Raw genomic sequence first — 13,742 nt, forward strand, 5'->3', positions numbered from 1 at the left:
GGTATCGACTTATGTTGTCTGATTGTGTTGAAATTCTATCCTCCTGAATTCTTCACAGGAACACGTACAGACAACATATTTCTGTTTGTTTGAAACTTAACGATAATCAATTCAAATAACACTTTGTATTATTTATAAACTTCAAACAATACAACGATTACAAAACTCTGTAACCTAAAGAATTATAAACTCTAATTCCTAGAGGAATTATAAACTCTAATTCCTTGCTAAGAAATTATAAACTCTAATTTCTAGTTACCCAAAGACACAAAACCTCCCGATTTTATATCTTCTAATGTTCTTCAAGTTCTACAACTTGTCGAACAACTCCTACTCACAGAACTCATATTGTAATCAAAACTCTTAATTACAATCTTACAATTTTTCCTCACAAATTGCAATACTCCCAATAAATCTCAAAACCCTCTCAAACCTCTTGATCGTGTTTCGATTCTCTCTATGTAAGTGCGCAATCTTCATAAGCGAAACTATCGCCCTATTTATAGATTTGGACTTGAATCCAAAACTTGTTTCAACTAGAAATCCTACTTGTGCTCTGCTTTCTTTTTCTCTTGAAACTCTTAGAAGCTCACGCGTATTGATCCTACTTTGTGTGGAACTCCTAGTTCAACTCGAACTTGTCTTTGCTGCTGGAACATTGTCGCTAGAACAAAACCTTATAGCATTAAGACTTCTCTTTGTACCTTGTGTAAAAGCAAAACTTTTCACGTAATTTTCCTTAATTAGATACAAAACTTTATTGATTTCTAATTCCTTCGTCTACCTGATTTAGGTAAAACTTTATGTAACACGTTAGCACAACCTATTCTCTATACTTTGGTATTGTTCAAAATAATCAACACTTTAGCTTCAAACAGATTGGACTAAAGAATCAAATTCACTTTCAAATGATCGAACCCCGAGACTAGGGTTTAGTGCGATTGAACCTAAAGATTGGCCATCAAAGTTTTGCGAGGTATATGATAATCGTTTAAAAGATTTGACACGAACATGGTTCGGACTAAAGTCTCCAGATCGGATACATTACCGTATGGTATGGCAAAGATGATGAGTTAGAATTGATTGATGTATATAATACAATATTAAAAAAATATATTTGTATATTTCAAAAAGTTTTTAGTTTAAAATTAGATGCTTCGAAAGTCTTTTTATTTTTTAATACTTTGTATTAGATCAAAATCAAGCAAATAAATCAAACTACGGGATTCATTAATTACCATTTTATCCTTATGTTATATTCGGTGGTAAGGCCAAGCCCCCTCCCACATGCATCTTCCTATATATAACAATCTAAACAATTGATTTTTAACTTTAATCGTTATTAGATATAAAAAAAAATTGACAACATCCAAATTCCAAGCTAAATGTATACATGTAAGCAAATGAATAACATTTTATTATCTACAATGCATTCTTTCTTTGATAAATATTAATATCAATTAATATGTAAAGTTAAATACTTAATGTATTTTTAAGAATACATTATTATGATGATGTGTATGTGTATATATTTAAGGCCTCTTATTATTATTACAACGCGCTTCTATCCTCTATCTATCATTTCTATCGGCAAAATTCATTTTTCTTCACCTAACTTACCTACTTTTGCTCTTACTGAATCCCCCCGTATTATCATCTTCCAAATTCTCATTTTTTGAGTTATTATGGCCGGAAAAGTCCTTGCGATTTTCTTTTTCATTACTACTTCGATTTTCTTCTTTGCTACTCTATATCACCTTTACCTTCGTGATTCTATCTCCTCCGTCTCCTCCTCTTCTATTGATAACAATTATCTCCGTCTTTCTGATCCTCCACCATCACCACCACCACCGAAAATCACCCCCATTACTATCTCCTCCCCACCCCCACCCCCGAAAATCGCCATTACTATTACATCAAAAAAATCTGATAACCTCGTTATCGATGAAAATATCTCTTCACCTATAACTCCATTTCAAATTTCTCCGTTACGTGGTCCAATTTCATCCGTATCGATTCTAATGCCCGATTGGGAAATTTTCGTTATTGTTTCTCCGGAACATACTCATGTAATTTCTCGTAACGATCCTTATATTTGTTTATACGAAACAGGGGAAATTTCCCCTGCTATTCCTGCAGGGGAGCTCAATTTTCCTGTTCGATCTATGTTCAAATGCGAGTTTCCAAAGAGAGCTCGCCGGAGATTGCCATTTAAACCACCAATATTGATGAAATCAACAGAAAATCGAAACGTTAGCATGATATCAACGATGCCCGAGCTGTTAAGATGGACATTTCTCGTTTACGATTCTCTAACAACAGATGAAGACATTGTTTTGTTCGTTAAAGGATTGAATAATCGTCAAGGAATTAACAGAGAACCCAATGAATTCAACTGTATTTTCGGGTATGGGGGTAATAACGTAATTAGAACTAACGTAACGAGTTCAATACAAGAAGTTTTTCGATGTAATCGCCCTGATCCAAATGTTTTGGGAGGAGAAGGAGTATCAATCTCTCTCGAAAATTTACTTCCTGTTCCTATGGTTGTACCTTCCGTGGCTTATTACAGTGCACCACGTAAACTGGCAACTAACAAGAAGTCAGAGAAAGCTCGTCTTTGTGCATGTACCATGGTGTACAATGTTGGTAAATTCTTAAAAGAATGGGTATTGTATCATTCAAAAATAGGTGTTGAAAAATTCGTGTTATACGACAATGCTAGTGATGATGATTTAGGAAAAGTTGTCGACGAGCTTGTTCATGATGGCTATGATGTGAACACTTATTTTTGGGTGTGGCCTAAAACTCAAGAAGCCGGTTTTTCGCATAGTACAATCTATGCTAAGGATTCTTGTTCATGGATGATGTACATTGACGTGGATGAATTTGTCTATTCACCCCTATGGACTAATCTATCGCGTCCATCTGAATCTCTATTGCATTCGTTGTTACCACATCATAAGAATATACAAGATCCATTGCTTGACAAGAGACAAGTCGGAGAAATTAGTATCCCGTGTTATGAATTTGGACCATCGAACATGAACACTCATCCTATAACAGGAGTGACACAAGGATACAACTGCAGAAGGAAGTTTGAGAATAGACACAAGTCTATAGTCTTCTTGGACGCGGTTCATCACTCTTTGCTCAATATGATTCATCATTTCATATTGAACAAAAGGTATAGGGGAAAGAAAATGAGTGTTCATGATATGGCGGTGAATCACTACAAGTTTCAAGCTTGGCCTGAGTTTAAGGCTAAATTTAGGAGAAGGGTATCGGCTTATGTTATTGATTGGACTAAAGAATTGAACCCACGTTCAAAGGATCGAACCCCAGGACTAGGGTTTAGTCCGGTTGAGCCTAAAGGTTGGCCATTGAAGTTTTGCGAGGTATATGATAATGGTTTAAAAGATTTAACACGGAGATGGTTTGCCCTAAAGTCTCCAACTCCGTTACATGATTATCGTATGGAATGGCAAAGATGACTAGTTAGCGTTTATGTTGCTCAGACCCTTAAAAGATGGTATGTCACTCGTGTCAGGTCCTTCAAGAATGCATAACTTTGAAGATCATTTTGAAGGATCCGAGCAACACAGACCCTTAAAAGATGGTATGACACTCATGTCAGGTCCTTCAAGAATGCATAACTTTGAAGATCATTTTGAAGGATCTGAGCAACATATAGGTCGAAATTTTTCTTTGAGAGTTATTTATTACTCATGTATATTATGACAAATTGATTTTTTGCTAGTATTGATTGAGCACCAACTGCAAATTTACAGCCTAAATTGTGATCACTAAGAAGCTTAGAGGAAACTTTTTTTTTTGTATAGACATTTGATTGTTGAATTTTTTGTTTTGATTCATTCAATGTTCATTATTCTTTCGTTTTAATCTATTTTTCTTACTCTCATTTTTATTTTGTTTAGAAAGGAATGGTGACTCTTTCCTTTTTCTCACAACTTTTTGATTTCAACTTTTTACGTGACATGCTTAAAATCATATGATTAAAAGATATTTTAATACATTAATTATGTTTTTAGTTTAAGATAAAAAGATTCAAAAGTTGTGTTTTACTCTGAAGCTTCGTATCACATTGAAATCAGATAAATAAATCAAAACGGTAATTTCATTATTAGTTCTTGTTTTGTGCTTTTAATCCTCCCTAAACTCAAGTAGCTAATTTTAGGTAATATTGAATAATAATAAGGAAGGAATTAACATCACCATCAAATGGAATAGAGGATAGGATATTTGACCAGGTGTTTTTTCCAGATCTAACGTCTCTATCAACTATTCTTTATCTAAGTTACCTACTTTTGCTCCTACTAGATTTAGGAGGAATTCAATACCTAATTCTCCGATCTATTACTTATTTCTTTCTGACTCGATAAAAATTACACTCTCTCCAGAGTATTATTAAATTCTTTAAAAATAATTATTGCAATGATTAATAAACAAAGAATTAAATGCAAACTAATTAACGAGAATAAATCATGAAGAGGAATATATTTCAAGGTAAATATAGCAAAATATTTGTCATGTTTCACTTTTCGTGAATCAAATATTTATATGGACTTTTATCAACTTTTTAACATATATTTTTCTATCATATATATTGATATGATAAGAATCGTAACTTATAGTAACATTAATATAGTTTTATTGAATATCTTAATAAAAGTTCAAAATAACATTTAGAAGTTAAAATTATGTTTGAACATCAATTTAACTTTGAAGAAAATACATCATTAGTATTTTTAAAAAATGAATCAAAATTACTTTTTCAAATTTGAAACTTATCTTCAAATTTTTTTGGTGTTTTTTTTTTTAAAAAATCCAATGTATGACCAAACTTTAGTTTTTTAAATATTTTCTTGAAATAAGAGATGCCGCTAAATGAGGAGCTGCAACAATTTTGCTAAACTTAGAAATCATGGGACATTCAACGTATTATTTTCCTTTTTTTTTATTCATATGGTCATATGAGACCAAAATATAATAATATAGGATCCATTTTTGGTTCAATTTTTTCCTCACTTTCTCTAATTTCGAATCACTGTAATAATTTGCAAATCACAGAAGTAAATCATATTAGACAAGCTCAGTGACAGAGTAAAAAATTTGTTAAAATATTGATTTAATATATTTGTATTACATGTGATCAAAAGTAATTTTTAACCTATTTCATATAATTTTCTATATAAATAATATAATTTTTCGGTGAATTATGTTCAACCTAATCACTCTTCACTGCATGAGTCAATGTCATTGGACAAACCTCATGCGACAAGCTCGACGAATAAAATATACAAGGATTCTCGAAGCTGAGACTTCTCATTAGGAAGATCATTTGCTCAACTAACTTGATCACTCTCGACTATTTTATTATTATTTTTATATTTTGGGACAAATTTTTGTCACATTACTAATAATAACTATCAGACCCCAAAAATTAGGACCCTTTCTTGGTTCAATATCCACCCCCCCCCGCCCAAACACACATACACTGAATCCTGGCTTCACCACTGCTCCACACGCAGAATCTAAGTTTGGAATTTTTTGTCACAATTACAAAAAATATTACCTGGCCTTTATTTATTTATTTTTACATTTGTCCTTTAATTATATATTTTTTTATTTTTTTTGGGTATTTGAAGATGTATGAATGTGAAAGTTTCAATCTTTTTTCTACACATTTCAAAAGGGAGAGGGAATAATAAACTATCTTTTTCTCTCTCTCTCTCTCCTTAGCTCCATTTATATCTTGCATATTTTTTTTTTGATTCCTCCTATATATATCATTACTATTTTTATTTTTATTTTTTTGTAATTATGTAATCAACAAATGAATTTCTAGCTGAAATTTGAGGTGTTATTATTCTAATTTCTTGAAATCTTTTGCATTTGTTTTGGAAATACTTGGCCAAAGATTTCAATGTTGAAAAAAAATAATAATAAAATGAGTTGTTTTTCTTGCATGAGCTCTCGTCCTAAGATTATTGAAGATTATGATGAAGATATGACCTCAAGATCCAACAATTCTGCAGGTTTTATTTTTATTTTATTTAATTTTACATATTTTTTTTTCATTTTTATGTTATTAAATTTTATAGCCTTAGAGCAACGGTATAGTTGTCTCCGTGTTATCACATGTTCGTTGCACCTCTTTAGAGTGTGGCCCTTTTTCCTGTGTGAATGCGGGATGCTTTGTGCACTATATTGCTCGTGTTCTGTAAAAATGTTGTCGCACTTGTGTCAGATCCTCCAAAATGGAATAACTCTTTAAGGAATTAGGCACATTCGCGATGACATTTTTTGAAGGATTCGAGCAATCTTACAATGTAATATATGATACAATGTGGTTGAAATTACTATCGATTGTGAAATTTTGATGTGTTTAGATGTTATATGAACAATGTGTTTATGTATTTGTTACAATATGTAAAATTTTCGAGTTTTTTTGCAGTCCACGCGAGGGGAAATTCTAGTGATTCAGGAAGTGGTAAGGATTTTTATTAAATCGTAAACTAATATGATGCTTTCACCCTTCGAAATGTTGTTGCATCTGTGTCAGATCCTCAAAAATTGCGTAGCTTTTGAAGGACTAGACACACACGTGACAATATTTTTGAAGAGTCTGAACAACATCAGTTGAGGATGTATGAGATTCAAATTGCATTTGGGAGAGACGGATTTTTTTTTTCATTTTTGTGGAATTTTCGATGTTATTCATGTATAGGAAATGGGAGAAAGGAAGGCTTTTTTAGAAGTAAAAAAAGTGGGGAAAGTAACAATCAGAACAACAATGTAGCTCGGAGTTTCGCGTTCAAGGAACTAGCCATCGCAACTCAGAGTTTTAGGGAAACAAATCTTATTGGCGAAGGCGGCTTTGGAAGTGTCTATAAAGGCCGTATAGATTCAGGCCAGGCAAGTTTTTTGCTTTCGAAATTTCGATGGTTTGATTCTCATTCTATGTATTATAATTGTCTAACGAAGAAGGGTGTTCAACCCGTTGGTCTATGTAGCTCCGCGACTAGCCTAAATGATTGAAGACAGGGGAATGTAGAAACAGAATTTGTCTTTAAATTTTTAATGTGTGTGACAGTTGATGATTAGTTGTGTTTTGATGTTACGAGCAGATAGTCGCGATCAAACAACTTAATCTCGAAGGCCTTCAAGGGAACCAAGAATTTGTTGTGGAGGTACTTATGTTGAGTTTAATGCATCATAACAATCTTGTCAATCTGATCGGATACTGCACTCACGGAGAACAGAGGTTGTTGGTTTACGAGTTTATGCCACTAGGCAGCCTGGAAAACCATCTTTTCGGTAATTTTTGTAACATCTCCTCGAACTCTTCTTGCTCGTATATTGAAGGCTAAATTTCTAAATATCCCCTTAAACTTGACACGGTTTGTAAGGTAGACATACAAATTGGAATCAAGAAGAAATGTGACTTTCTGAGATAGTAATAGTTAGTTGAGTGACCGTTTGAGGAATCAACTCGCTTTTGTACTATCACTATAGTTATCATTTTCGATTTGTTGGGATACATACTAACTTTCTGTTATCGTTGATGTTGAAAGATTTAGAACCAGGAACGACACCACTGAGTTGGAAGACAAGGCTAAAGATAGCCGCAGGTGCAGCTCATGGACTCGAGTATCTACACAAAGCAAATCCACCCGTCATCTACCGTGATTTGAAATCTTCAAATATATTATTGGACAATGATTTCAATCCAAAGCTGTCGGATTTTGGACTTGCAAAACTTGGACCGGTAGGTGACAACACTCATGTTTCGACAAGAGTGATGGGAACCTACGGATATTGTGCCCCCGAGTATGCCATGACTGGGAAGTTGACTCTGAAATCTGATATCTATAGCTTCGGTGTTGTTCTATTGGAGCTAATAACGGGACGAAAAGCTTATGACAGCACTAAGAAACAAGGAGAACAGAACCTTGTTGTTTGGGTAAGTTATAACTTATACTATCTTAAACCTGATTACTAAATACGGTCACGTTTTCGGGTTTGAGCTGTGAAAAGAACCTCTTGCAGAAATGCAGGGTAAGGCTACGTAAAGTAGACCCCTGAGGTCACCGCCCTTCCCTACACCCAACCTCTTGCATAAATGCAGGGTAAGGCTGTGTCCAATAGACCCCATGATGTCACGGTCCGGTACTTCCGTTCCCTGGATCCCACGCATAGTAGGAGCTTAGTTCACCGAGCTACCCTTTTTTGCCGGTTATTTCAGATGAAACTCTGCATCTCCACTATATTCACACTTTAAGTTGATAATTTTCAAGATTAATTGCACCGAATACGAGACATGGTTTCTGTTTACGTACAATTTCTATTTATCTGAGGAACTCTTCGACTTGGTTGCAGTCTAATCCTTTCCTTAAGGACCGGAGGAAATACATTCATTTGGTGGATCCAATGTTGGATGGTCAATTCTCTTCGCGTTGTTTGCACCATGCAGTTTCTGTTACTGCAATGTGCCTTCAAGAACAAGCCAGTTTTCGTCCCAGCATTACTGATATTGTTACCGCGCTTGACTATCTTCTACTTCAAGCACAACACTCAGGTACAAATAGAGGTGGTTCACAATCTGACAAGCACATACCGCCTCCATCAACAGAAGAGTTCAATGTCAGTTCACGAAATCGAAGCTATGACAACATGGCTATTACATTTTAAATTTTTTCCGTCTGAACAAACTGCTAGATATATAGACATGGGGATCGCGGAATATTATAGATGAAAATGGAGGTGCATTTTATCGTTTCAACGTTATAGCAGAGGATATCGGTCACTTCAGCTTTTGATTATGAGGTAAGAAGACTATCTCGAACACATTAACCTTCGTATCTGTACGTATCACATTTATGATAAAAAACACATCTATGTATCACGTTTTTGCAAGTTTCCTACTTGAACTCTCAGGTGTCCACTTTTTCTATCTGAACTATTTATCAAAACACACCTCAACTATCAGTTGTTCCCTTCCTACCTGAAATATAACTGTCGTTCACGTAGAAAAAGTAAACAATTGATAGTTGAGGTGTCTTTCAATAAACATTTGGTGATAGTTTATGAAACTGACACACCTAATAGTTCAGGTATGAAACTCGAAAAATCAGGATACTTTAGATGTGTTTTTGATCCGTCGTTCTTTGAACAATCACTCTAATTTAACTCATTTTAGCTAGTAGTTATGTTTTAGCTGACCTGATAGTGTAAAAACGTCGATTTCTTTTCTCACTTAACCTCCATATGTCCTAAGTTCCTTGTGAAGTCCTTATTTTCTTATCACAGTAAGAACAGAACAGAATTCATTTTAAATGTTTTTCGCGTTTCAGATGACGTTTTCTTGAATCAAGAACTTCAGTTGATTTGCAGGAACGCGGTAGACTGCTCTTTTCCCTGTATATTGACTACTCGTAATTCGTAATCAGTTGAGGAACCATTGAATATTGTTTCAAATATCTGTATATTTTGGTGTATATGAAAAAACAAAAACCAAAGAAATGGATGTATATCAACGTCAAGATTGTATATATACACCCATACTTCTTGTAATTTCATGCATATTGTTGACATGATCATATAAGATAATATGAACAATAGTGAAGACTTGTTGTTGTTCGATTATCTTCTGGTTTTAAACATGTCTGATAGAAAGTTAGAATGAAAGAGTTGCAAGAAACGAAAAGTGAGACATTTTATTTTAAACAGGCTGAAAAAGAAAGTAGGATAAACTAATTGAAACGTAATTTAATGAATTTTCAACTTCAATTGTGGAATGCATATGATTAACTAGCACACAGACACATACAAAATAAACAGAGAAGAAGTAATAAAATAAATATTTAACGAGATTCAGTCAAGCCTATGTCCTCCGGTCAAAAGCCTAAAACAAAGAGTACAACATGTGAGATCCCTAATTTTAATCCCTTTACTCCCAAGTGTTCTTCCCAAACTTATATGATCAATAATTTGCTTAACATAGATGAGAACATAACATGATTCGAATTTAGGTCAATGTAATCAGAGCACGCTAGCTCTGATCACATTATGATTGCGTTAATCCTTAGAAGCTCTTGTATATTCACGCTCAAATCATGCTATATCTTTTTTTATTTTTTCATATAGGTCTCCATTACAATCTTTTTGAGGTCGGAGCGCGATTTAAATCCACCAGAATTCAAGACACAAAGTCAACAACTTCTTTGACAATATATGGATGAGATTAGTGGTTTTCTCTAGTGGACTAGTCTTCCCACCAAAGTCATATCTTCAAATTGTAGTGGCAAATAGCAATCACTAGAAAAAGTAGGCAAATAGTGCAGCACTAACAACTCCTGATATGCTGTAGTGATAAGCACTCCTTCATTCTTGATCAAATATTTCAGTTTCGACTTCTCCTATAATGAAGTCATATTTGTTAGAAAGCATTTTACTCTCAATATGAAACTATAACGTCTGAATTCAAATTTAATCGAACTCTAATATAATATCGGACACCAGAGGAAACAAAAAAAAATAGTGCTGCCCAAAAGTTTGAAAAATATTGAAATACTCATGGTTGGCATTTGTGCATATGTAGCCTTTTGCTTTGAAAGATTGATTGATGTGACTAGCTAGTGAGTATCTTGTTCATAGTCAGTTGACTTTAGTGCAAAAATAATGTCTTGTTTTATGGAAATGTTCTCCTTTTAGGTCACATTTTATATTTTGTTCCTATTTTTAATTTAAAGTTTGTTTAAACAAACTTTATAAAGAAATAATATGAACAAAATTTAAATTAATCAATTTATGTGACTTCTTCTCAATTTATGTTTGTATTTTGTTTAATTTTTTTATATTAAGTTATTATTACAAAACATTGAATTTTGAATCAGTTTAACTCATCTTTCCACCTATTGAATTAAAAATACTTTTAACCTATTAGAAATATTTCAAATTTAACTATGTATATATAGATTCACTCATAATTTAGTATTTTTTGCACTATTTGCTCATATCTTATATACTTCCTGTGTTTTAATTGATATGACATTTTTTCATTTTTTTTGAGAGTCAAACATTTTAAGCTTGTCCAACAATTTATGCATAAAATCTTCAATTTTTTAAAAATGAAATTTATATATATTTGTAAGTTATGTAAAAAATACTATAAATCACAATAATTGATAATTCAAAATGTTTAAAATATCTATAAAAAATTTAACAATAGAAATAGTCTTATTTGTATACATCTTAAAATTCGAAAAGTATCAAATAAAATAAAAGGAAGGGAGTAAATATTAGAAAAATCATTGAATATTTATAAAAAAAATTAATATACATTCTGTTGTTACTGTTATAATATGAATTCAAAGTCAGTCTAAAAATTCGTAAAACTTCAAATATTGAATCCGTCTTTACAAGGTCAAATTCAAATGGAGGGAGCAAAATGAAAGTGAAATGAGAGAATTTCTATTTTATTTTCCTTTATATATAAAAACTCACACAATTATCACACAAAAATTGCAACCAACTTTTTCGCATTGAAAAAACGCTGCACTCTTTTAGCTCCACATGAGTAACTCCGGCAGCATAAACTCGCCGGCTTCACTATCGCCGCCGGAGAATCAGCCGTTAGAAATCAACATCGTCGACTCCGACTTCGTTGTTATCTTAGCAGCTCTTCTCTGCGGCCTAATTTGCGTAATCGGACTTGTCGCCGTAGCTCGTTGCGCTTGGATCCGACGGATCACCGGAGGAAATCCAGATGATTCTCCTCTTCCTCCGGCGAACAAAGGTTTGAAGAAGAAGGTACTGAAATCACTGCCGAAGTTCAGTTACACACCGGAACGATCTGTGCAATTCTCTGAATGTGCGATTTGTTTGATGGAATTCGTAATCGGAGATGAAATTCGAGTGCTGCCGCAGTGCGGCCATGGATTTCATGTCGGATGTATTGATACGTGGTTGGGATCGCATTCGTCGTGTCCGTCTTGCCGTCAGATTCCGGTGGTTTCAAGGTGTAGTATGTGCGGTGAGCTGCCGGTGATGAACTCGTCGGCGGCCGTTGGAGGTGAGATCGGTAATCGATCGGCTCCGAATAATAATTATCATGTAAATGCATTTTTACCTTAGAAAGTAATTACTTACATATTAGGCTGAGTGTATATATTAATTCATGTACGTGTATTGAGAATTACTAGTAGTTCTATTACTAATAAAAATGTTTTTCAAGAAGTTTTCGTTTTCGAACTTGAAGGCAGGAGCGATTCAAACATATTAATGGCCTAAAACAAAAATTAAACGAGGCTTTAAATTTTATTTGTTAAGAACTTTTATATAATTGATTTCTTCTAGTTTTCAAATGATAATATAATCATTCTTATTTTAAATTATTTTTCATGAGATATAGTACACCAAGTTTGTTAATTTTCTTCTAATAATTCCTTCATATTCATGAAAAGTTTACTTTTTCTACAAATAGTACTCAATATTTGTTAAAAAATAATAACTTATAAACCATTATTATTAAAAATGAGCCCTCTTCAATTTGGGCCTAAGACACATGTCTTTTTTTTAACACTGTCGAGCCACCCGTGGCTGAAGGTCTATTGCTTTGAGCAATGACTTCATACACACTATCTTCCTCACTGATATGTTTGGTATGTCGTTGTGATTTTCGACTTATCCAGGTCTGTGTAGTGTAAGGCTCGAAAGTTTTATCTAGTGAGATTTTTTTTCATGATAAAATTTGAACCCATAAATTTTAGTTAAGAAGTTTTATTTGCACATTCGTTCATGTTTATTACATCGTGAGGTTAGAGGTGTATCCAGGAGGGGATCACTGAGTTCACATGAACCCATGCTCCCCTAATGGATTCATATATAGTAGTACTATATTTTTTAAGAAGTATTTAAGTATAAATGTATGAACTCGCACTTGAAGTATCATATAATGTCGTACAATGATAATTGAGTGCACCTATCTAAGTGAGGTTAGAAATTTGAATTTATTTGAACAGAAAGAGATTAAACCGATCAAATTTACATCTTAGATTCACCTTAGTATGTTTTTTTTGTGTGTGTGTGATTTGTGAGCTACGCACCCAAAAAATAGTAACTTTTTTTTTTAGGTTCTAAAAAAAAAATTAAAATATTTCTACTAATAATCAAATGGGAATGTGACAACTGACCCCCATCGATCAAGGGGTATGGTTGGATTAGGTGAAGAGCCTTCGATAGGACGGATGAATTCTTCTATTCTTAATCTCGTAGATATCTCAAGTTCGAGTCTTGATTGACTATTTTTCTTTTACGAGACCTCATTCAACACAAATTTACTTAGATTAATAAGGTTTTCAAATTTTCTTCGGTGAAAAATAATCTATACATACACAATTGAAATTGCTTATATATATAGTGACGGAACCTCTTAGGCTAGTTCATATATTTAGTTCTTCATATTTTGAGCCTATGTAGAGAAAATCATAGTTTCGTCACTAATTCTAAATATCATATGGTTATTAGAAAAATGTAAACATAACTCCATATTACATAAAGCAACATTACCTAGAGTTCTATTATTCTTTCTTTCATTTTTTGTCCAAATGTAGTAATGTGCTTCTTTAATTAAAACATACTTAACACACTAATGGGATTAATATTCTTCCATATTAGTGGCAAATAATTAATAAAATATTGATCATGTTATTCATGAC

At 33.2% G+C, this 13,742-nt stretch overlaps 3 protein-coding genes across 5 annotated transcripts; all 3 read left to right on the top strand.

Annotated features, from left to right (window-relative positions):
- The first annotated feature begins 1,625 nt into the window (after positions 1–1,625).
- On the top strand, positions 1,626–3,907 carry LOC107006574 (glycosyltransferase family 92 protein RCOM_0530710-like). Its single transcript, XM_015205093.2, has 2 exons — positions 1,626–3,550; positions 3,638–3,907. Exon 1 carries the CDS (start codon positions 1,686–1,688, stop codon positions 3,492–3,494), a length of 1,809 nt encoding a protein of 602 aa, XP_015060579.1. The 5' UTR covers positions 1,626–1,685; the 3' UTR covers positions 3,495–3,550; positions 3,638–3,907.
- A 1,799-nt stretch (positions 3,908–5,706) lies between these two features.
- On the top strand, positions 5,707–9,669 carry LOC107006738 (probable serine/threonine-protein kinase PBL21). 3 transcript variants are annotated; one of them, XM_027913729.1, is made up of 7 exons: positions 5,707–6,059; positions 6,479–6,514; positions 6,752–6,939; positions 7,152–7,341; positions 7,605–7,987; positions 8,404–8,850; positions 9,378–9,669. In XM_027913729.1, the coding sequence occupies exons 1-6, from the start codon at positions 5,948–5,950 to the stop codon at positions 8,713–8,715; spliced, it is 1,221 nt and encodes a 406-aa protein (XP_027769530.1). In that variant the 5' UTR covers positions 5,707–5,947; the 3' UTR covers positions 8,716–8,850; positions 9,378–9,669. The 3 variants fall into 3 exon arrangements, with proteins under 3 accessions (XP_027769530.1, XP_015060738.2, XP_015060739.2); XM_015205252.2 differs by having other exon boundaries at positions 5,713–6,059; positions 7,599–7,987; XM_015205253.2 differs by having other exon boundaries at positions 5,948–6,059; positions 7,599–7,987; positions 9,407–9,669.
- Positions 9,670–11,507: 1,838 nt separating this feature from the next.
- On the top strand, positions 11,508–12,261 carry LOC107005256 (RING-H2 finger protein ATL8-like). The gene has a single exon (XM_015203795.2). It carries the CDS (start codon positions 11,599–11,601, stop codon positions 12,157–12,159), a length of 561 nt encoding a protein of 186 aa, XP_015059281.1. The 5' UTR covers positions 11,508–11,598; the 3' UTR covers positions 12,160–12,261.
- The last annotated feature ends 1,481 nt before the right edge of the window (positions 12,262–13,742 follow it).

Source organism: Solanum pennellii, chromosome 12, assembly GCF_001406875.1.
Source record: "Solanum pennellii chromosome 12, SPENNV200".
In the NCBI taxonomy this organism is placed as follows: domain Eukaryota; kingdom Viridiplantae; phylum Streptophyta; class Magnoliopsida; order Solanales; family Solanaceae; genus Solanum; species Solanum pennellii.

Bases quoted from the DNA above. Each gene is read 5' to 3' on its own strand.
- LOC107006574 (XM_015205093.2), top strand. From the start codon at position 1,686: ATGGCCGGAAAAGTCCTTGCGATTTTCTTTTTCATTACTACTTCGATT.
- LOC107006738 (XM_015205252.2), top strand. From the start codon at position 5,948: ATGTTGAAAAAAAATAATAATAAAATGAGTTGTTTTTCTTGCATGAGC. The intron at 6,940-7,151 runs GCAAGTTTTTTG...TGTTACGAGCAG, and splicing joins GCCGTATAGATTCAGGCCAG to ATAGTCGCGATCAAACAACT. The intron at 7,988-8,403 runs GTAAGTTATAAC...ACTTGGTTGCAG, and splicing joins AACAGAACCTTGTTGTTTGG to TCTAATCCTTTCCTTAAGGA.
- LOC107005256 (XM_015203795.2), top strand. From the start codon at position 11,599: ATGAGTAACTCCGGCAGCATAAACTCGCCGGCTTCACTATCGCCGCCG.